The following is a 24050-nucleotide window of genomic DNA, read 5'->3' on the forward strand; positions in this document are numbered from 1 at the left end:
ACGCCGCCCGCCGTCGCCCTCGCCCTCGACGCCGCCCGCCGCCGCCCGCCGCGCTGTCAGGCGACGACTCCGGCGCCTCGACCGGGTAATTATCCTCAGGCGCCGTCTCCTCCAGGCCCCGTGCCGCGCGGCCCATGGCGGCGCACGAGAGCAGCAGCACTCCGGCACCCGCCTACGGGTCCCATCTGTCATACACATGAACACACTGCTGGGTGCACTTCCGTGTACCCATAGCAGTTTCTGTATTTAATAACTTGAATTAAATTAAATCAGGATATTAGAAAATGAACCAAAACTTTGAAAATTAATAGAAAATAAACCGTAACTCGGATGGGAAAACTCTATACATGAAAGTTGCTCAGAACGACGAGACGAATCCGGATACGCAGCCCGTTCGTCCATCACGCATCCCTAGCATAGCGAACACGCAACTTTCCCCCTCCGACCCATCTGTCTGAAAACGCGAAACACCGGGAATACTTTCCCGGATGTTTCCCCCCTTCACCGGTACCACCTCGTACCGCGTTATGGTACACCTAGCAAATAAAAAACTTGCCATGATGAATTACTAAAATTTGCCATGATCTATCAAATAATTTTGACATGATTCATAAGTAAAAAAAGAAATATGTCATCAGTTATTTTAACAAATGCATGGTCACTGGCTCAAATTTGGCATGAACTATAAACTAAAACTATCATGGTGAATTACTTAAATTTGCCATGATACATGTACTAAAATTTGCCATGGTTCATACAAAAATGTGTAAACCCTCTCCCACCCCTTCCTCGCCCCCTCCTTTTGCCACCGCCCTTTTGCCACCGCCACCGCCACCGCCACCGCCCCCCTTCTTCACTTAATTAATTTGTTTTTACTACATGTTTTCAGGACTGACATAATGGCGGACGATAGAGCTGACCCGATTATGGACAACTATGATCCGGAAGGTGAAGCACATATGTTCGGCATCATAAACGGCGATATTCTATATGTGCCGACCGGACAAGAAGAAGATGATATCTCTTCTTATCTGAACCTTGACGGTGAAGATGAAGGGCGCCGTCAGCAAGATGATGCCGAATAAACGTCGATAAACGACGATCTTCAAATGGAAGTAGCAACCACCTCCGGCGCCGAGGTATATATATACATTGAGCCTCTGGTGATACAAACTAACTGATTTGAATAAATATGTGTGTACTAACGTGCGCGACTCTCTTTCTTATTTTAGCCCTCGGCCGGATCGTCGAAACAATCGAGTACGTCGTCAAAGCGTGGCGCAACCAAGACGATGAAACAAGGAGAAACATGCACCATCGAGGTTGTCGACAGTGCAACCGGCAGGCCGCTGGAGCCCCGCAAGAACGCCACCAAGTTTGTCAACCAATGCGGAGCCGTTGTTAGAGACAACGTCTCGATCACCGTCCAGGAGTGGAATAAGCCAAAGAAGGCACGAATTACTGGTTTCACTTTTGTCGATAAGAGAACAAAAAAAGATTGCTTCAAGAAGCTTATGGAACATTTCGTTCTACCTCCGGAATACAACAAATTCGATGAGGAGGGTAACAAGATTGAGGAAAACAAGGAGAGGAGGAGGCTAGTCAAACAGTTCGCTCTTCATAAGATGGCCGACGCATTCCAGAAATTCAAGCAAAATCTAGCCCGTGACTTTGTCAAGCAGAACAAGACTCCGGATTTCAAAGGACAATATGAGAAACTGAAACATGATTGGCCAGAATTTGTGAAGCAAAAGAAATTGGAGCAGTTCATTCAAATATCGAAAAAAATAAGGAAAATGCGGCTAAGGAGTACAATCATATTATGGGGCCAGGAGGGTATCGCCTTTGGGTGCCTAGGTTGGAGAAGATGGAGAACGAGCTGAGGGCGCGAGGAATCCGTCCAGGTACGGAGGGATGGGACCCAAGGGCCAAAAGCTGGTGGTACGGGCATGGGGGAACGCTGAACCCGGAGACAGGGGAGTGTGTTTACCGGGGCAAAATAATTAAACCCACCCAAGCCCTTATTGACGCAATGAGGGATGCTCAAGAGGGGAAGATCAAGTTCAACAGAGAGAACGACGCGCTGACAAAAGCCCTCGGGAATCCTGAACACGGAGGACGTGTACGAGGCATGGGGCACATTCCGTGGAAAATAGGGTTCCCCCAGAACGATGACCCGTACGGTTACAGAAGCCGTAAGAGAAAGATGGATCGGGAAGCAGATGTTGTGGCGCGGTTGGCATCGGAAATGGATGTGATGAAGAAAACCGTGAGTGTACTAGTAGCCGAAAGAGATGCAGCTCGGGCGCAGCATGAAGATCATCCAGCGGATCTCGGAAGCCAGCAGCGGAGAAGCAGCGTGGCTTCCATAGAGGCCCCACCGGCTGGTGCAGATGCACCGACGATCGAAATTACTGCACCGGAGCCTCTGGTGGTCGAAATTACTGCACCGGAGCCTCCTCGCTACCCCGTGGACGATATAAAGGAGATGAAAGAATGTCATCTGTATTATCCTATCGGGAACATGTCCATGAAGGTAGCCATCGGCAGTGCTTTACCATGTTTACCTGGAGCACTCCACCACAACAACCCCATTCAAGATGGCTATGCTCGTGTCACGGTGGAGGACATAGTCCAAGGGTTTGAGGACCTGGAGATTGACACTGCTACACCTGAAGGGGAGAAAAGACTTGGAGATGTCAAGCGCCATTTCATTCTATGGCAAAAGAAGTTTATCAAGTTTCCAGGTGAGGCGCCAAGGACAACAAGTCCACCCCCCTACGGTGGTGGTGGTGGCGGTGGTGGTGGTGGTGGTGGTGGTGGCGGTTCACCTACACCTCTGTCACGTCAGCCGACGCCCCCCAGTCCACAACGTCCGGCGGGTGATCAGACGCCGCCCCCCAGTCCTCGTCCGGCGGGTGATCAGACGCCGCCCCCCAATCCACCTCCGGCAAAGAAGCAGAAGCAGTCCTGGATTATTAACCCGGACCCTTATGTACCTAAGACCACAAAGGTACCGGAGCCATCACTGAAGCCTCTCCCCACAAGGCCTTGGGAACGTAGTGCCGAGGAAACTGCCGCGGCCGCGGCTGCTGATCATGACAAATGGAAGGCGGACTGCAAGAAGAAAAGAGAGCCCGAGCCCAAGCCAGTATTTTCTGATGAGCAAAAGAAGTGGGCTAAGTCATTTTTGAGCACACCATCCCAAGCCGCGAAGAATCTGCCTGACGACTATGCACGTGAACTTCGTAGGCAGGCACTCATGTTGAAGGAGAAGAAAGAGCGGGCGGAGAACCAGGAGAACAAAGCCTTGGAGGAGGCCGAGAAAACGGAATTAGAAAGTAAAAAAAGCGGGAAACGAGTTGCCCAGCTCGGGGAACAAAGTAAACAATCGATTGCCCCGCTTATAGTGAAAGCCGCCGGTCCGGATGACCCCGATATCATAGCAGCTGCGGCAGCACATGGATTGACTGTAACGAGTGCCAGAGAACAAGCGGCCAACTTAGGTATTACTCTTCGTGAACTGTTAGGCCTTGATGAGGCGCCAGTGAAGGAGGTAGTAATTAGATATGTGAAGAATGGGCCTCTCGTCGAGCCTGCGCAGGAAAAGGATCTACCTCCACAAATGAAAGGTCTGCTGAAATGGTACAAGGGTTACATAAAAAATAAAAACGCCAAAGAATATATTTATGCGGAAGTTAGATATGAGCATCACTTCAAACATTACTATGTACAAATTCATCTGAGTGAATTGTTCCAGCTTTTCAATCTGCGCGAGCTCGACAAATCTATCATCAGTTGCTACGTTCTGTAAGTGATTTATTTCTACCCCATCTTGTTCATATTGCCTGCACTATATATATGTCCTAACTATATTGTTGTGTCCGCTATTATACATGCAGAATGAAGATTAAGGAATGCAGAGTAAGGAACATCCATGATGTTGGGTTCATTGACCCACACATCGTTAATGGATATGTGTTGGAGCATCACCCCGCCGACATGGAGGCAGACCTGTGGCAGTTTCTTACAAAGCAGGAACTCAAAAGTGATATTCTATTTCCTTACCATTTTGGGTGAGTGTTTCTGTCTTGAGCACATTCTCTTTTGTTTACTCCATGCATGGTATGTGGCCGGCTAATCGATGAGTTATGCATGACGTACTGTGCATGTATCGTGTCCGCAGGTTTCACTGGATTCTGCTAGTAATTAAAGTTGACACCTCAGAATGTCTCGTCCATGACTCTCTGAATATGGATCCAAAGCTTTGGGGCGGCATGAGAAGAATGCTGCAGAAGTAATTATTTTCATTCATTTGCGCTCTATATCGATCGACCTATTTCGTTCATTTCCTAATATTAAGTAACTAATAACTCTCTTGTTCATTTAATTTTCTTTGCCTCGTAGGGTTTGGAGACGGTTCGTAGATACAAAGGTCGGTGAATTCAAAAAAGAGCTAGAATTCAAAAGGTCAAAGGCTAAGAATGCTGGGGATATTCAGCCAGCGGGGACCAATCTATGTGGATACTATGTCTGTGAGATGATCCGGAGATACACCTCTGAGCAGGTTCCGAGTGATACCAATGCTCAGAGGAATAACCTCCGGATGATGCTTAGTCCAGAAGCTCGCTTCCGACCACTTCAAGAGGAACTAGCTGGATGGTTCAGCAGGGAAGTCCTCCATTCTAAAGGAGAACACCATTACGAGGACGTAGAACTTTATATGCATTAAATTATGTATGGAAACTTGTTCAAAATTGTATATGGTCATCCGATGATATTGAATATATATTGTATATTCCTCTTGAATTCTTTATGGTTCTAATTTCAAATTTGTTTGAAATTGTACATTCATATGCATGTATGTAGTACCGTAGAATATGTGAAACTCCTTCAAAATTAAAATAAAGCACAAAAGAAATAAAACAATACAAATTAAACATAAAACAGGTTTAGGGGGGGGGCTAAAACCCTAAACCTGTGGCGGCCTTTAGTCGCGGTTGGCCAGAAGAACCGCGACTAAAGGTCCTCCGCCCCGACGGCCGCCTGGCGCCCACGTGGACGGGCCTTTAGTCGCGGTTCTTAAGCAACCGCGACTAAAGTGGAGGTCCTTTAGTCGCGCCTATTTGGTCGCGGTTGCGCAACCGCGACTAATGGCAGTTGCGAACCGCGACCAAAGGCCCTTTTTCCACTAGTGTGCCTGATGCTGCTGCTGCTAGGGGCTGGCTGCTTTTCATGGTTGCTTTCCTGCACTGGTATCCATGCTTTATGTGCTATATACATGAGTAATGAAGTGCAGGTTCAGATCATCCATGATTATTGTCCACTCTATTTCAGTAGTATTGGATATGTTATGATTCAGAGAAGAGGTGAGACTGAGCTGCATCTATTTTTGTGTGCATATTTTGCTTTTAGTTTGAAATTGACCCCCCCTTGGTTGCTCCTCACACCCATTCAATATGTCCTCATAAATTTCCGGAATCCTGATGGCAGAAACTTACTTGCGACTCCGGCGGAGTGGCAGCGTGGCGGTGTGGCGGCGTGGCGGCTTGGCGGAGGCGGCCACTCGCGGCGGGGCGGCTCCGGCGTCTGGGAGGCTCCCGGGCGACCGCGGCTGCTTCCCGTGGCTCCGGTGGCGCGAGGCAGCGTTGAAGGGCGCGGGCGGAGGCGGCGACCCGCGGCGAGGCAGCGGTGAAGGGTGTTGACAACTTAATCTAGTCGTTGGTAGCAGTAGTTTAGATTTATTTCCCTTGTTTTCAGCAAAGTTCAGTAGGCACAAGCCGTGCCTGTGCGTGCCGTGCATGTAGGGCTAGGACCCGGTCTTGGTGCTTGTGGGATGGCGCGAGCGTGAGCCAGATCGTGGCGCCGAGGTAGGATCTCTACCGGCCACCGTTTTCCCTTTCTGTAACAGAATAAGAAGGAATGAGATAGACAGAAAAGTCGCAACGATTCACGCGACGCAAAAACTCCAGTGTTCATCTCTGTCAGAGTGAGAGCGAGAGAGAAGAGGGATTCCTGACAATTGGCATCAGAGCCTCCTTCGATCCAGGGCGACCATGTCCAACGGCGGCGCATGCACGCCGTCGACGCCACCCGACGGACCGGGCGGAGGACGCGGTACTGCAGGCGACACGGACGGGGCGGCGGCGCGGCCACGCGAACGGAGCCGTGGCCGCAGCGTCGTCAGGCGCGGCGGCAACGAGGTCATCGTGCACGAGCGCGTGGTGCAGGATCGCTCGAACTACGGCAGCAACATCGTCTACCCCATGCTGACGGCGACGAACTACATCGAGTGGGCCCTCGTTATGAAAATCAACCTGCGGGCGCAGGGTCTCTGGGAGGCCGTGTCCGGCATGGGCGAGCCGGGTGATCGAGAGGACATGGCGGCACTCTCGGCGCTGATCCGGGCGGTACCGCCTGAGATGACGCCGGTGCTCGCCGTCAAGGACACCGCGCATGAGGCGTGGGAGGCGATCCGCATGATGCGCGTGGGCATGAACCGCGTGCGGGAGGCGACGGCGCAGCGGCTGCGCAAAGAGTTCGAGCAGATCGCCTTCAAGGAGGGTGAGTCGCTCGACTCGTTCGGCATGCGGATCACGGGCATCGTCAACAATCTCCGATCACTTGGCGACCTGGTGGAGGAGACCAAGGTGGTGCAGAAGTTCTTGCGCGAGGTGCCTGCGCAGTACGCCCAGATCGCGTGCTCCATCGAGACGCTGCTTGACCTCAACGGCATGTCAGTGGAGGAGCTGATCGGGTGACTCCGATCGGCCACAGAGCGCTGCTCCATCACCACCCAGAACCACGGCGTCGAGCTTCTTCTCACGGAGAAGGAGTGGCTCGCGCGCGCCAAGAACAAGGAAAGGGGGCAGGGCTCCAACTCCGGTGGCGGCAAGGACAAGGGCAAGCAACAGCAGGGCACCAGGCACGGCAGCGAGCAGAACAAGCAGCAGTCCGGGGGTGGTCGCGACATGTCCAAGGTAAAATGTTACAACTGTAACAAGTACGCGAATCACTTCTCCAGGGACTGTCCCGAGCCTCGCCGTGAGCGCAAGGAACGGGCCAACCTGGTGCAAACGGAGGAGGAGCCGAAGGAGTCCGCGCTCTTCCTCGCCAGTATCTGCGCGCTCTCCATCACGGAGGGCACCAACAAGCATGTCCTGCTGAGCGAGGAGTGCTCCCAGGCACGCATCGCTGCAGAAGGGGAGGGGTGCGACACGTCCTAGTTCCTGGACACGGGAGCTAGCAACCATATGTCCGGTCGCAGGGACATCTTCTCCGACCTCGACACCGGCGTGCACGGCTCGGTCAAGCTAGGCGACGGCTCGGCGGTGCAAATCGAGGGCAGGGGAACGATCCTCTTCGAGAGCCGCACGGGTGAGCACCTCGTTCTGTCAGAGGTCTACTTCATCCCTAGGCTGCAGAGCAACATCATCAGCCTCGGCCAACTAGACGAGAACGACTACGACACCCGCATCACCCACGGCATCCTGGAGCTGCGAGACCCGGACGGGCGGCTAATCGCGCGAGCTCCGCGCACACATGGGCGTTTGTACGTTTTACGCCTGAACCTGGCGCGCCCCGTGTGTCTGGCGGTGCACGGGGGAGAGGACGCGTGGCGCTAGCACGCGCGGTACGGCCACATCGGCTTCCAGGCTCTGCGATGCCTCGCCCGCGAGGAAATGGTGCGTGGCCTGCCTCCGATCGACGAGGCGGACCGTGTCTGCGAGGCGTGCCTCGCCGGCAAGCAGCGACGCGCGTCGTTCCCGCACCAGGCACTGAACCGTGCGGAGACGGTGCTTGAGCTGGTGCACGCGGACATCTGCGGCCCAATCTCTCCCCCTCGCCGGGGGGAAAACGCTACTTCCTGCTGCTGGTGGATGACAAAAGCAGGTACATGTGGCTGCGGCTTCTTGCGACCAAGGACGAGGCAGAGGCGGTGCTGAAGCAGTTCCAGGCGGCCACAGAGCTCGAGTCAGGGTACCGTCTGAAGGCACTGCGCACGGATCGCGGAGGCGAGTTCACCTCCTCCAGCCTCGGGAAATACTTCACCGATCAGGGGGTGAAGAGACAGCTTACGGCTCCCTATTCGCCTCAGCAAAACGGCATGGTCGAGCGGCGGAATCAGACCGTCGTCGGCATGGCGCGCACTCTTCTGAAGGCAAAGGGCGTCCCTGGGCATTTTTGGGGCGAGGCAGTCACCACGGCAGTGTACCTGCTCAACCGCTCCACGACCAAGAGCGTGGCGAAAATGACGCCGTACAAAGCGTGGTGCGGCAAGCGGCCTGCCGTCCATCACCTTCGGGCGTTTGGGTGCATCGCCCATGTCAAGACGACGCACCCAAATGCAAGGAAACTGGATGACAGGAGCCAGCCGATGGTGTTGTTTGGATATGAACCCGACACTGCGGCGTACCGGGTGTACCATCCGGCGACAGGGAAGGTGCACGTCTCCAGGGACATCGTCTTCGATGTGCAAGCCGCTTGGGACTGGAGCAAGCCCGAGGGGATGGAGGACCCAGCACCAGCTCAGGGTTCATTCGTCATCGAGGAGGCGTACTGGCCCGCAGTCACCATGGACACGTTCGACGCGGTGCCTATGACACCGATGCCGCCTGCATCGCCCGGCACGCCTGCTGCAACGCCCACGCCACCGAGAATGCAGCCTCCAATGACACCCAAGTCCACTGAGCAGGACGGGGAGACGAGTGATGGACAAGCGGCACAAATCAACGTGCACCCAATGCGCACTCGTGCCAAGGAAGGCATCGTGCAGCCGAACACGCAGCTGGCTGACTATGTCCTGCTCACCGAGGAAGAGGAGCAGCACTTGTGTCTGCTAGCTCCAGAGGAACCAGCGTCGTTCAACGAGGCGAAAGCAGTGAAGGGCTGGTGTGACGCCATGGAAGAGGAGATGCGGAGCATCGTCGACAACCGAACCTGGAAGCTGTGCCAGCTCCCGCCTGGGCACCGTGCCATTGGTCTGAAGTGGGTGTATAAACTTAAGAAAGATGCCCAGGGAGCCGTGGTCAAGCACAAGGCGAGGTTGGTTGCAAAGGGTTATGTGCAGCGGCAAGGGATCGACTATGAAGAAGTGTTCGCGCCAGTCGCACGGATGGACTCGGTGCGCTTGCTGATCGCCCTCGCCGCACACCATGACTGGCAGGTGCACCACATGGACGTAAAGTCAGCGTTCTTGAACGGTGACCTGCTCGAGGAGGTATATGTGCAGCAGCCGCCGGGATACGTGCAGTCCGGAGAAGAAGGCAAGGTGCTGCGCCTCCGCAAGGCTCTGTATGGCCTACGCCAAGCCCCGAGGGCGTGGAACGCGAAGCTGGATGACAGCCTGATCACACTTGGCTTCGAGCGCTGTCCGTCTGAACATGCCGTGTACAGGAGGGGCACGGGAAGTTCACCGCTGCTCGTCGGAGTGTACGTGGATGATCTCATCATCACCGGGGTGAGCATGGAGGAGATCACGACTTTCAAGCTGCAAATGACCAAGCTCTTCCGCATGAGTGATCTAGGCAAGCTCAGTTTCTACCTTGGCATTGAAATACATTAGGAGCCCGAACGGATCACGCTCCGTCAGACAGCATACGCCCAGCGTCTGTTAGAGCGGGCTGGGTTGTCAGATTGCAACTCTCTCAGCACACCTATTCAACCAAGATTGAAGCTGAGCAAAGACAGCGTCGGGGACGCAGTCGATGCAACATACTACCGGAGCATCATCGGAGGCTTGCGGTACCTGACGCATACACGGCCAGACATAAGTTTTGCGGTGGGATATCTGAGTAGGTTCATGGAGGCCCCTGCTGCAGATCATTACACCGCGGTGAAGAACCTGCTGCGCTATATAGCAGGGACACTGGAGTATGGATGCGTATTCAAGCACGGGTGTGGCGAGCCAAAGCTGACAGGGTTCAGTGACGCCGATCATGCCGGGGATATTGTTGATCGGAAAAGCACAACTGGCACCTTCTTCTTCCTTGGTGAAAGCCCCGTCAGCTGGCAGTCACAGAAACAACGGGTGGTGGCCATTTCCTCATGCGAGGCCGAGTATGTTGCTGCCACTACTGCTGCGTGTCAAGGGATTTGGCTGGCACGACTCCTCGGCGAGATGCTGAACGTGGAGACAATGCCACCAAAACTGTTCGTCGACAATAAATTGGCGATCTCTCTATCGAAGAATCCTGTCTTCCACGAGCGGAGCAAGCACATCGACATCCGGTACCATTTCATTCGGGAGTGCGTGGAGGAAGGAAAGATCGACATCGACTACGTCCGAACCAATGACCAACTTGCTGACACTCTGACAAAAGGACTTGGACGACTGGCATTCCAGGAGATGAGGAGGAGGATCGGCATGACTGAAGTTCTTAGGAAATAAACCAGCCACGACAAGATTAGGGGGGTGATTTGTTGACAACTTAATCTAGTCGTTGGTAGCAGTAGTTTAGATTTATTTCCCTTGTTTTCAGCAAAGTTCAGTAGGCACAAGCCGTGCCTGTGCATGCCGTGCATGTAGGGCTAGGACCCGGTCTTGGTGCTTGTGGGATGGCGCGAGCGTGAGCCAGATTGTGGCGCCGAGGTAGGATCTCTACCGGCCACCGTTTTCCCTTTCTGTAACAGAATAAGAAGGAATGAGATAGACAGAAAAGTCGCAACGATTCACGCGATGCAAAAACTCCAGTGTTCATCTCTGTCAGAGTGAGAGCGAGAGAGAAGAGGGATTCCTGACAAAGGGCGCGGGCGGAGGCGGCGTCCCGCGGCGGGGCGGCTCTGGCGGGACGGGCTCCCGCGGCTGGGAGGCTCCCGGCGACCCGCGGCGCGAGGCAGCGGTGAGGAGGTCGTGCGGGGGGCGGCGGTCTGCAGGAGGAGGAGGTCGTGCGGGGGGCGGTTCTCTTCTTTTTTTTTGACTGCGGGACGATTTAGTGCGGGGCGATTAGGGATCGATCGTGGCTTGTTGCGTGGTTGGTAGCGTTAAACACATAATGATTAAGGGCTATTAGATTTTGACTAGTAAACGCGCACGTGCAAGGCACGTATCCTAATAAACCAAAATAAAAGTATGAACTTTTGTATTGTTTTACTGGAACATTTAAATGCGTGTCACACTCAATGATTTCAATGTAATAATTTATTTTAGATTAAGTTATAGGTCTTGTTTGACCAGTGAAAGAATTCCATTGTTGAAATGCTGTGACTCCAAAATTCGAAAAATGAAAATGAAAAAAACTCGCACGTGAACACACGACCAATACACATGTCTTCACATAAAATCAACGATCACATAAATGTATTGTAATTGAGTAAGCGTGCACGTGCAACGCATGAATAACCTAACGTCGGAATTCCTCACTTCGCATGTGTGTCCAACAATATCTGATTTAGGAACAAGCTCATGTCATACATGCACGAGAAAAACGCCATATTCACAAATCAAAGTCAATCTTAACACGTAGAACAATGTCACCTTGGAGTTGACTTGCTTTATAGTTTCTTTTATCTACAGTGCACTAAAGTCCAGTTATTTTTTAATGACTTCATCTACACACAATACATAAATGGTGTAGGTATCCCCCGCAAAAAAATGGTGTAGGTATGTGATGGCCTCTTGGAGCTGAGACAGTTAGCAGTTCTTCATTAGCACCACCATACACAACGACGATATGTTGTACTTCTCTAATAAAAATCACAAAGTTTCATATCATTCTTTCAAATCATGACTAAACAATGAATTAATCATCTAACTTAGTTACATAGAGGATGCAACAGACCTTTTATGCTGCCTGAATAGTTGTATATATTGTCAATAACTCAATATCATACCCAGTTTATTGATCACTCAAAGATACCACTAAGGTTGCAAGGAAGGGACTGTATGAAAAACATGGTATATCCAACATAGAGGATGCAACAGACCTTTTATGGCTGATAGTTTCTTGAATAGTTGTATTGTCAATAACTCAATATCATACCCAGTTTATTGATCACTCAAAGATACCACTAAGGTTGCAATGAAGGGACCAAATGAAAAACATGGTATATGCACTGATAACAAATAAATAATAAGTAGGTTAGTACTGCAACAACATACATGTCTTTACATACACTTGTATAAATATGTCAACCCATTGTGTCACAAAAGTAAGAAATATGAACTTTTCATGTAAGAGTAGCAGGCATATAAATGGTTTTACAAACATACACATATACAAAGACGAAATAGGAATTTTTGTTGTATTATATATCTCTCTTAAAAAAAATCCTTGTTTAAGTCCAGCAAATGTAACCCGGTTTGATTACCTAGCAGATGAAAATAATATGATTAGTAGATAGAAGCGTGTCCTAGAAATAGTTAAATCTTTAGGTTTAAACATTTACCGTTATAAAGAAGACACTAAAATAACTTAAGATTGCCTTAGCCACCATAAAGTAAGAGCATGGTTACCTGCAAGATTTCTTAGAATCATTACCTAAAGTAACTCCAGGGAATGAGAGATTACCTACAATAACTCTAGGGAATGAGAGAAATTTGGAAGTGCACTGCAGAAAAGAGTAGGAGAAACCAAGCATGAGATTCCGAATCACACTTGCATCTTGCTCTTTGCTCCAGAACTTGCTGAAAGCACACCTGATCAAGTATATAAGGCATCAACGATTTCCTAATTTGTTAATAGAAAATCTGGTCGATTTATTATCAAGAACTATGTGCACCGTACATCAATGCAGCGCACGCTAGCTCTAAATAAAACATCTAATTACAATTTAAAATTTGGAACAGAAGCTAAGCTTAAATTACATGCTTGGGATAGCAAGTAGTAGATTGGATATTCAAGTAATGGTTACCTAAAATATCAATGTAAACTCATGGATAATAGTGTTTGTGTACACATACGTTGAACGGACCAGTAACCATAAGATCAGTACTTGTGTGATGATGAGTATGTGCATGAAAAAAAAAAGTTCAGTTGACTGCTTGTACGTGCTAAGGTTCAGGCATGTATCGATATGAATTATGAATGGATAGAAAGGAAAGATTGGTACATGCACGTTCATCTAAAAAATAGAGATATGCATGTACATGTGTTTTGACATGTTGTACGCATACATAATGTGTTAGACTTGATTATATCTTGGAATCTATGCATGCTACAATATATTGATTCTTGATTGCAATTTTTTAAACCCTAAAATGGGAACTTCATTTTTTTTTATTTGACATCCATAAGAAATATGAATATTTGAAATTCACTTTTTAGGTGGGATCATAAGTGCGCCCATGGGATTTAAATCTCGGCACACAACAGAGTATTTAGTTACCAGATTTACATATTTATCCATGGTCTCCCTTTGTTTCTAGGCATGTTATAACTTATAACAAACATGTGCATGTCTCCTTACTAATCAATTTTGCTTGCTTGGATTGTACACAGCTCTGAAAAAATCATATGAATATCAGGTCTGTGCAAAATAAAAACTGCACTCCATACATGGATAAAAGAGAATTTAGATCCAGCATGCAACACTACCAGAAACAATATGAATAGCCCCAAATTCTTATGAGTAAACAAATTAGTTCTGAATCTGGTAGAGCAATCTGTGAGTAAAAATAGCAATCAAAAAGATAAATTGACCAAGCCCCTGTTAGGAATAACCACGACGTGTGATTCTGTGTCCGGGTCGTACATAGATCAATTACCTATTGTAGTAGGATTAGGACTTGTAACCGAATAGGTTAGCTTGTGTTGATCGGGCTACAATATATACGTAGCTATACCCCTGTAACTTGTGAATCGTGAGTTGGAGCAATAAAGCAATACCAGGAGCGTCACGCCCCTGTGGCAATCAGCCAAGTTCTGTGCGTGCGTGTTGTTTAGTTTCCGGCCGCCTGGCCGTCGTGTACGCGCGTGTATCTTTGGCGTTGCTTGCCCAAAGATCGATCAGGAGCAGACTAGCAAGTACAAGCTAGCTTTGCACTATGGCGCAGTCCATCTCGATGTAAAAGCACTTCGTCGAGTTCGGTAGCCAGCGCCGCTTCGCTTCGTCGTCGTTCGTCGTCGGTCGTTGCCGTCGCCGGAAAGTACTCGGTGTCGGGTCTGGGCCAACAATTGGTATCTAGAGCAAGGTTGATCTTCTAGTAACGGGAGATCATGTCGGACGACGAGAAGGACAAGACCAAGCAGCTGGCGGAGTACTCCGGTGCGGCTAAAGTAATTGCTACTCCGGTGAGATCGGAGTATCCACGATTCGACCGTGGGAACTTCGTGGTGTGGGCGACCATGATGGAGTGGGCGCTCGAGGCCAATGAGCTCTGGGAAGCCGTCAACCCCGGCGGTGACGAGTACCCCTTGTATCGGAAGGATCGCCAGGCTATCACGGCCATCTGCTCGCTGATGCCGGTGGACGTACAGCAGCATCTAATCTCGAAGACATCAGTGAAGGAGGCATGGGACACGCTCAAGACGTTGCATCTAGGGCACTCGCATGTGCGCGAGGCGAACTTGCAAACTTTGCTGAAGAGTTACGAGAATCTGGGGATGGGAGAAGACGAGACGGTGGACGCCTTCGCAGCGAGGGTTGCTTCCATGGTGAACGGGATTCACGGTCTCGGAGAGAAGTTAGAGGACATCTCCGTGGTCCGGCGTTTCCTACGTGCCGCTCCACCGCGCTACATGCCGATTGTGTCAGCGATCGAGCAGTGTGTTGATCTCAAGACCCTCACTTTGGATGATCTGGTTGGTCGCTTCAAGGCCCATGACGAGCGGATGAAGCTGAGTTACGGTGATGCAAAAGAGGATGAGTACCTGATGCTAACGCGTGCTCAGTGGCTGGCATTGGTTTTCAAGGAGAACAATTTCGACAAGGCGTCCGGTAGTGGTGGGAAGTGCCGTCCCGCAAAGGACACCGACGATCAGTCGGAGAAGCCAAAGAAGAAAAAGTTCGACAAGAGAAACATCCGCTGCCACAACTGTAATCTGCCCGGGCACTTCAAGTCGGAGTGCAAGAATCCCCCAAAGGAGAAGGCGCTCATGGTCCAGGAAGATGATGAAAGTGACATGATGTTGATGTGTGAACTCGTGGACGAGGAGGATCCAGTTCTTCAAGCGTCGGCTAAAGAAATTGTCGCGCTCTGTGAAGAAAAAGTTCGCTCTCAAGATCGTGTTTCGGGAACTCGTGTCGACGCTACAGACGCGGGGGGTGATTCCGAAAGTTATGCCGATGTTACAGGCATAAGTGCTAACTTCGCTGAAGTGGATGCAGCGATTGCCGCGTGTGCTCGGCCGTGGAGAAGCAGTCGTCGTGTGATGCGTCCAGGAAAATCAAAGGCTTACGTGGCGCCGAAAGTCCATGAAGAAACAACAGACATAAGTGCAATGACTGTTGTTGATGCTAATGCAGAGACAGACACAGATGCTACTCGAGTGTATGTGGCCTTAGAAGTTGACGAAGAAGCAAGGCGTACAGGTGACGTGCTGCCGGACAAACAAGGCACATGTGTAGTGATTGCTGGGTACGCTCGGCCGACGTCTCGGCTAGGAGAGCCGAAACCAGTACGAGGCCCATGCAAGGGCGTTGTTGGATGGAGGCGAGAAGATCCATGTGAGGAAGTGTCTCATAGTCCTTACGTGGTGGCACCTGGAGTTTTACCAAGAGGCAAAGATGCAACGCTAGTCCCATACACCGGGGGTGCACTAGCATCACTTGGTGGCCAGCCAGCAAGTACGTCCAGTACTCTGCATGTTAGCCCAGAAGCGGGCATTAGTGGTGGCTCGCGGTTGCTAGCAGACTTGTACGCAGAAAAGGATGCCACTTCGGCATCTACGTCGCCTCCGACAGTACTGGAGGAAAGGACACTATCATCTACATCCGTCTTGCTTCAACCGGTGTTGCACCCCTATTCGAAGAAAACTCTTCGGATGCTTGACCCGGTAAAGGTGAAAAGGAGTGGGTGACAGTGTCTAACAAGCGCCGAGGAACCGGTGGATTTTGAGGATGCGAACACGAAGGAGTGTTGGCGTCACGCTATGGAAGAGGAGTTGAGGTCAATCCACGACAACAATGCATGGAAGCTTGTGGATCTTCCCAACAATGAAAAATCCATGGATCTCAAGTGGGAATTTACGATCAAGAGAGATGTCGAAGGGTCCATGAAGCACAATGCAAGGCTAGTGGCCAAAGAGTACGTGCAAGAGGAAAGTGTGGACTTAGAAGAAGTGTTCGTTCCCGTTACAAAGATGAAATCGGGGAGACTACTCATCGCTCTCGCGGTTCAGGAATCATGGAAGATACATCACATGGATGTAAAATCCACGTTGTTGAATGTCGAGTTAGAAGGAGAGGTTTATGTGAACCAACCACCGGGGTTCATCAAAGAGGGACAAGAGCACAAGGTACTGAAGCTACACAAAGTCTTGTACGGGCTACGGCAAGGCTCTCGGGCGTGGAACATCAAACTTGATCAGACGATGATTTCTCTTGGATTTGAGAAAGCCCCACTAGAGTATGCAATGTACAAGAGAGGTGAAGGAAAGGATCGTCTACTAGTTGGCATCTACGTCGACGGCCTATTGATAACTGGAGCAGATGAAAAGGTGATTGCAAAGTTCAAGCTACAAATGAAGGACCTTTTCAAGATGGATGATCTCGGCCTTTTGAGTTGCAACCTCGGGACAGAGGTACATCAAAAGCCTGAGGGGATCACACTATGCCAGGAGGCATATGCAAGGAAGGTACTCGAAAGCCGTGGCATTAAAAATTGCAATCACATTGTCGCTTCAATAGAACCTCGTCTTGAGCTGAGCAAGATGGAGATGGTGAAACTACTTGGGTATAGTGGTAGTGACAATGAAGGGATTGTTGACGACCGTAAGAGTACCTCGGACGTGGCATATTTCCTTGATGGAAGCATAGTAAGCTGGCTATCACGAAAGCATAAAGTGGTGACATCGACTTCAGGTGAAGCGGTGTGTCAATGTGTGTGGTTAGGGATGCTACACGGTGATCTCATGGATCGAGATCCGGAACCAGTGGTGCTCTATGTTGACAGTGAGTCTATAACTTTTCTATCTGAGAATCCAGTGCAGCAAGAAAGGAGCAAGCACATTGATACGATGTATCATTACATAAAGGATTGCACGGAAGAAGGTAAGACGGAGGTCAACCACATTCGCACCGATGATCAGCTGGCGGACATCCAGACCAAGGCTTTAGATCGAGAGAAGATCGTGAAGAGGCGAAAGAAGGGCGTCCGAGCTGTGACATGACGACGTCGTGTTTAGGGGGGGTGATTGTTAGGAATAACCACGACGTGTGATTCTGTGTCCGGGTCGTACACAGATCAATTACCTATTGTAGTAGGATTAGGACTTGTAACCGAATAGGTTAGCTCGTGTTGATCGGGCTACAATATATACGTAGCTATACCCCTGTAACTTGTGAATCGTGAGTTGGAGCAATGAAGCAATACCAGGAGCGTCACGCCCCTGTGGCAATCAGCCAAGTTCTGTGCGTGCGTGTTGTTTAGTTTCCGGCCGCCTGGCCGTCGTGTACGCGCGTGTATCTTTGGCGTTGCTTGCCCAAAGATCGATCAGGAGCAGACTAGCAAGTACAAGCTAGCTTTGCACTATGGCGCAGTCCATCTCGACGTAAAAGCACTTCGTCGAGTTCGGTAGCCAGCGCCGCTTCGCTTCGTCGTCGTTCGTCGTCGGTCGTTGCCGTCGCCGGAAAGTACTCGGTGTCGGGTCTGGGCCAACAGCCCCGGCATTAAAATTAATAAATCAATCGAACCCAATAAAAAAATCAACAATATCTTATGCTTACCTCATATATGACTACGGGAAGTTATTTCTACTGATTCCATTGTGGGAGCAGATCTAATTCACCTTCTTTGTTGCTGCAAACTATAATTATAGTTAACTGATTTGCTTGCATGGCTGAAGAACAGAAAATTGATACTGTTACGGAGGAGGAAGAGAATGGACACAACACACATCGATTATGCTCGAGACTGCGAGGTTATACAAGGTGCTGGCCGCAGCCGAGCGAGATCGTGGGTTAGCCACTAACAGGACGACGTGCAGCACTACTCAAGCAAAACTGCTGCACGGTCAAAGCTCTACGTATGGCATACTATATAGGAGCACATACGGTATGACTACCTAGTCTAACACCCCCCCGCAGTCGTGACGTCGGCGGCAGCGACGCAAAGACTAGACCGGAAGTCACAGAAGACCTCTGTCGGCAGCCCCTTTGTCATGCTATCCGCAAGTTGCTGCCACGTGGGAATATGAAGAACACGGAACTCGCCGAGCGCCACCCGCTCGCGAACGAAGAGGATATCCAGCTCCACGTGCTTCGTCCGGCGATGATGGACTGGGTTGGCCGACAGGTAGATGGCGGAGACATTGTCGCAGTACACCAGCGTGGCCTTGTCAATGGGGTGGAACAGCTCGCCAAGTAGTTGCCGAAGCCAGATGCACTCTGCGACGACGTTCGCGACGCCGCGGTACTCCGCCTCGGTGCTGGAGCGTGAGACGGTGGCTTGCCGCTTCGACGACCAAGAGACGAGGGCGTCACCGAGGTAGATGCAGAAGCCGAAGGTGGATCGCCGGGTGTTGGGGCAGCCCGCCCAGTCGGCGTCTGTGAACGCCCACAGGTCGAGTACACGCGAGGCGCGGAGATGGAGACCGAGCGCCGGCGTGCCGCGCACGTACCGGAGCACACGCTTGATCAACCCGAGGTGGCACTCACGGGGATCATGCATGTGAAGGCAGATCTGTTGCACAGCGTACGCGATCTCTGGGCGCGTGATCGTCAGGTACTGAAGAGCGCCAGCGATGCTGCGGTAGGCGGACGGATCATCGACACGAGGCCCGTCCGCGGTCGGCAGCTTGCCCTTGGTGTCGATTGGAGTGGGAGACGGGCGACAGGAGTCCATGCCGGCGCGGTCCAGAATATCAGCGGCGTACTGCTGCTGGCAGAGGAAGAACCCCGCCGGCGTGCGCGTGACACGGATGCCAAGGAAGAAGTGGAGAGGACCAAGGTCCTTCATGGCGAACTCCGCTGTGAGCTGAGCGACGACGTGCCGGAGCGCCGCAGGCGAGGACGCCGTGAGGATGATGTCATCGACGTAGAGAAGTAGTAGGGCGGTGTCGGGTCCGCGGCGACGAGTGAAGAGCGACGAGTCAGAGCGTGTCGCGGTGAAGCCGATGGACTGAAGGAAGCCAGCAAAGCGGAGAAACCACGCTCGCGGCGCCTGCTTCAAGCCATAAAGAGACTTGGAGAGGTGATAGACATGGTGAGGCTTGGCGGCGTCGACGAAGCCCGCCGGCTGGAGACAGTACACTTATTCGTCCAGCGTGCCGTGCAAAAAGGCGTTGGACACATCAAGTTGATGGACCGGCCAGTTGCGCGACGCGGCGAGAGTCAACACCGTGCGAATGGTTGCCGGCTTGACGACCGGCGAGAAGGTCTCGCCGTAATCAACGCCGGCGCACTGCCGGAACCTGCGGACAACCCATCGGGCCTTGTAGCGCTCGAGAGACCCGTGTGCCTTGTACTTGTGCTTGAAAACCCACTTGCCGGTGATTAGGTTGGCGCCAGGAGGCCGAGGCACCAGCTCCCAGGTGCGGTTGCGCACGAGAGCATCGAACTCGTCGCGCATGGCTGCAAGCCAGTGCGGGTCGCGAACGGCGACGCGAACGGACGAGGGCACCGGTGAGACGATCGCCGGCGAAGTAGTGGCGACGAGGCCGTCGTGGTAGTGTGGGTTGGAGCGGAGCTTGCCGGTCTGCGCGCGTGTCACCATACGACGCGGAGCCGGTGGCGCCACTGGAGCTGGTGGCAGCGACGAAGAGACGCACGGCGCCGGCTGTGCATAGGAGGAAGACGAAGGGCCGGGGTCAGGGAGGCGCGCACCACGGGCGTCGATCGACAGATCGGCGGTTGCATGCTATTGCATGCGGGGCGCGCTGGGCGAGGACGGGACGCCACGGGATGAAGATCCGGTGGTGGAGCTTGAGCACGACGCCCGCGCGCGCAGGTCAGAGACAGCCGCGTCGCCCGCGGCTGCGTGGGTGGAGACGCATGGCTCGCGCGCGCGAGGAGACTCCTCGATCGCAGGTACCTGCAACACGGGCGGTGCAAAGGCAGGTGGCGACGGCGCAGCGGTGTGATGGGGTGGTGATGTGCCGAAGGGAAATACTGTCTCGTCGAAGTAGACGTGGTGAGAGGTAAGAACACGACGCGACGAGGGATCGAAGCAACGGTACCCGCGGTGGTCGGAGGGATAACCCAGGAACACACAGGGCAGGGACCGATGATCGAGCTTGTGTTTAGCGGTGGAGGCAAGGTTTGGGTAGCATAGGCACCCGAAGACGCGAAGGAGAGAGTAGTCGGGAGGAGCACCGAGGAGGAGTTCGTGGGGGGTGCATGGTGTCGTGGCACGGCACGGCCGGCGGTTGAGCAAGTAAGTGGCTGTGTTAAGGGCTTCGGCCCAAAACCGAGCAGGCATGGATGCGTGGAACAGAAGAGCACGAACATAGTCGTTGAGCGTACGCAAGGTGCGCTCGGCTTTCCCGTTTTGCTGGCTAGTGTATGGGCAAGAGAGGCGAAGGTGGGTGCCGTGGTGAGCGAGGAAAGAGCGAACGGCAGCGCTGTCGAACTCACGTCCATTATCTGTCTGTAGCGAGAGAATAGGGAGCTGAAACTGGGTTTTGACATAGGCGTAGAAGTCTAGCAAGACCGGGAGCACATCAGATTTGCGTTTAAGCGGGAAGGTCCAGACGTAATGAGTGTAGTCGTCGAGCACAACCAAGTAGAATTCATAACCTGAGATGCTTACAACGGGAGATGTCCATACATCAAGATGCAAAACTGCTGCACGATCAAAGCTCTATGTAGGGAGTGGAGATTACCAGGGTTCCAAGACATGTGCGCGGAGGCGCCGGAGTCGAGGTACCACTCGCCGGAGGTGCCCGACGAGGAAGGACCGGCCCTAGCGCTGTGGAGAGCCGCCTGCAGGGACTGCATGTCCCATGCCGCCGGTGGTGCGGTCGACGAGCTAGCGCCGGGCGACCCGTAGGAGGGAGGCGGGCCATAGCCTGGAGGAGAGCCGCCAGGTGCGCCATAGCCAGGAGGCGAGCCACCCGGAGCGCCGGAGCCATAGGGCGCGGCGAACATGGCCTGCTGGTGCGGTGTGCCGGGGCGCGGCCCGAGGACGCCAGTGCCCGGGGCGCGCCACTGCATCGGCCAGGCCTGGATGAGGCCCGTCCAGGAGTTGGCGCCCGGTGTTGGGGCGGGACAGACCGGCACGCGGGACGCCGGTGGAGCAGGTGAAGCAGGCGCGCCACTGTTGCCGCGACCGCGGCGGCGGCCACGTCCGCGCCCACGCGCGGTGTTGTCGTTGCCGGGAGGAGGCTGGCCCGGTGCTGGTGTTGGGGCCGGCGGAGTCGAGGGACCGCGGCCAGCCCAAAGAGCGTGGGCGGACTGCAGGCGAGCCGCCTGCTCCGCGCGATGTTCCTCCAAGAGGAGAAACGAGCGCACCTGAAGGAAGGACGGCAGCGGGTCCTGGGAGGTGATGTGGGGGATCACAGAGTGATACTGGCGGTTGAGAACGCGAAGGAGGTGAAAGACCTGACGGGGGTCCGTCACCGGCTGGCCGAGGTCGTGAAGCTGGTCGGCGAAGCTCTTGAGACGGGTGCAGTATTGCATCACAGTCATGTCACCCTGAACGATGGCGTGGTATTCGACGTCGATGTAGACAGCGCGCGACAACTGATTGTTGCGGAAGATGTCGTCGACGGCGCGCCACACGGTCAGGGCCGTGTCCTCCGGCTGCATGACGGCCTCCAGGAGCTCCGGAGAGATGGTGGAGTACAACCAATGCACGACGGTGTGATCGGCCATCTGCCACTCGGAGTCGCGGGGACGGGGAACCGCCGCGGCGTCGACGTGCGCGCCGAGGCCGAACATGCCGAGCACCGTGTCGAAGTGGCGCCTCCACTACGAGTAGTTGCCGGCGAGCAGGTCCAGGACGACGGGGACGTGACGGCGGATGTCGACGGTCTGGAGAACAGCAGTGGGGACGGACGGAGAGGGTGGTGCAGCGACCGGCTAGACAGCAGGCGGGGCGATGGGCGCAGCCTGTTGAAGAGGCGCGGCATCGAGTACGCCGGCGGCCGCGTCGAGAACGCCAGCGGCACCGTCGACAGAGGAGCGGGGAGAGAGGACGGGGTTTTCGTCCATGGCGGAAGCGGAAGCAGAACCGGGAGCCTGCTCAAAAGGGTTGAGCAGGTCCGGGGCGTCTGATACTGTTACGGAGGAGGAAGAGAATGGACACAACACACATCGATTATGCTCGAGGCCGCGAGGTTATACAAGGTGCTGGCCGCAGCCGAGCGAGATCGTGGGTTAGCCACTAACAGGACGACGTGCAGCACTACTCAAGCAAAACTGCTGCACGGTCAAAGCTCTACTTATGGCATACTATACAGGAGCACATACGGTATGACTATCTAGTCTAATAGATACAACCGTCTACTGTTAGCACAAAAGTCATATCTATAAAGGAGTGCTACAATGCTCTTATTTTTAATTAAGATGAAACCCTACGACTGTCCTAATTTAGTCACTTAAATTCTCATGATACTGGGACGGTGTCAAAAATGTCCTTGCTTCGTGAGGCGCGGAAACAACCCTTTCGTCAGTCTCATACAAAGTTCACTCTTCATCAGTCAGGCAACACGAATCCGAATTAAAAGGAAAACAATTCTTGCCTTGTCAATTCCATCTTGCTCCTCCTTCACATACTCAGATCCAATACCTCCCATCCTAGTACAAATTGTCACCATTCAAATGTGAGAAGGTGCATAACTGCATATGTAAGAGAGAAATAGTGGTTCAGGAAAAGAAAGAGATGTAATTACAGGTTGCGTTCAGAGACAAATTAAGTGCAATATGTCTGTTATCTATCTAAATATACAGCAACCAGTAGCATCATACAAAAAGCAACATACATGCGCCTCACACAGCAGTGACAGCTCCGCCATTGAGTACTCACAAGCAGCAGCAGCTTCACCAGCGAGCACGCGCTCACAATACACAGCAGCAACTTCCAGCGGCAACCCGAATCTATCATCTTTGTGCTCTGTTCTCTGCTCCCTCTCCCTCTCTCTCCCTGCTTCCCTCTCTTTTTCTCCGCACGAGCCGTCCAGTTCTTTCACTCGGGCAGCGGAGAGCCGGCGAGGCTGCAACCACGAATTCATAAAAAAAATGTCCATGTAAGAATCCACGCGATGATGCAGACCTACGATATAGGAGGATGGAGGCGCTCACCAGGGAGGGGTGGCAGCGGTAGCCAGGGGGCGGACGGGGGCGACGGCGGACGGGCGGCAGCGGCAGCCAGCGGGCGGACGGGGGCGGCGGCGGACGGGCGAGCGGTTGTGACCGGGAGGGGCGGCACTCGGGTGGCTGGGAGATGGATGGCGGGCGAGAGGTCGAGGTCGTGGTCGTGGGTCGTGCGGGCAGCGGTTTTTCTTTTACAACGGGGCAGATTAGCGATGGATGGATTGTGGTGGCTTAACGCGTGGTTGCAGCGTAAAACACAGGAGGATTATTGACCATCAGATATTGATGATGGATGGGTGTGATTGTTTGGATCTGCCTCTCTCTTCCTTTTATAGTGGTAGTAGATGAGCGAAAACAACAGAAACGGTCAGCCAGATCCAGGTGTGTGCGATAGACAGCATACACTTCACTCAGATGAATTGTTTTGCGCTGGCTAAGACGCTATTAAATCCTCGACGTTAGCGACTAGATGGGTGGTGGGTGGGATAAAAATTCTAGCTTTCCCTGGCTCTTCCCAAATCCAAGATTGTGAGTGTCTGAATTTGATCTAACATCTCATTCAGGACCGTCGGCTGTCCGAAAGACGGGAGGTGATGGACGATCGGATATGTGCCGACGGTAGGGCGAAGGACGGGAGAGAGAGACATGCCATGTGGCAGGCCGCCACTGCACCAAGGGAAAGGCCCCGCCGCTGCCTT

At 52.7% G+C, this 24050-nt stretch overlaps 1 protein-coding gene and 1 long non-coding RNA gene across 4 annotated transcripts; both read right to left on the bottom strand.

The window, feature by feature from the left end:
• Nucleotides 1-12149: 12149 nt before the first annotated feature.
• LOC119294479 lies at nucleotides 12150-12423 on the bottom strand. Its single transcript, XR_005143441.1, has 2 exons — nucleotides 12388-12423; nucleotides 12150-12309 (listed from the first exon to the last, which is right to left on the bottom strand). It is a non-coding gene; the product is annotated as an uncharacterized LOC119294479 (long non-coding RNA).
• Nucleotides 12424-22687: 10264 nt separating this feature from the next.
• On the bottom strand, nucleotides 22688-23549 carry LOC119294478. 3 transcript variants are annotated; one of them, XR_005143440.1, is made up of 3 exons: nucleotides 23341-23549; nucleotides 23022-23252; nucleotides 22688-22836 (listed from the first exon to the last, which is right to left on the bottom strand). XR_005143440.1 is itself a non-coding variant. In XM_037572670.1 (2 exons), the coding sequence occupies exons 1-2, from the start codon at nucleotides 23283-23285 to the stop codon at nucleotides 22837-22839; spliced, it is 306 nt and encodes a 101-aa protein (XP_037428567.1). In that variant the 5' UTR covers nucleotides 23286-23325; the 3' UTR covers nucleotides 22688-22836. The 3 variants fall into 3 exon arrangements, 1 of the variants encoding a protein (XP_037428567.1); XR_005143439.1 differs by having other exon boundaries at nucleotides 22688-22878; nucleotides 23341-23548; XM_037572670.1 differs by lacking the exon at nucleotides 23341-23549 and having other exon boundaries at nucleotides 22688-22878; nucleotides 23022-23325.
• Between the last annotated feature and the right edge of the window lie 501 nt (nucleotides 23550-24050).

This window comes from Triticum dicoccoides, chromosome 4B (assembly GCF_002162155.2).
Source record: "Triticum dicoccoides isolate Atlit2015 ecotype Zavitan chromosome 4B, WEW_v2.0, whole genome shotgun sequence".
NCBI lineage: Eukaryota > Viridiplantae > Streptophyta > Magnoliopsida > Poales > Poaceae > Triticum > Triticum dicoccoides.

Bases quoted from the DNA above. Each gene is read 5' to 3' on its own strand.
- LOC119294478 (XM_037572670.1), bottom strand. From the start codon at position 23,285: ATGGACATTTTTTTTATGAATTCGTGGTTGCAGCCTCGCCGGCTCTCC. The intron at 22,879-23,021 runs GTATGTTGCTTT...TTACATATGCAG, and splicing joins CACTGCTGTGTGAGGCGCAT to TTATGCACCTTCTCACATTT.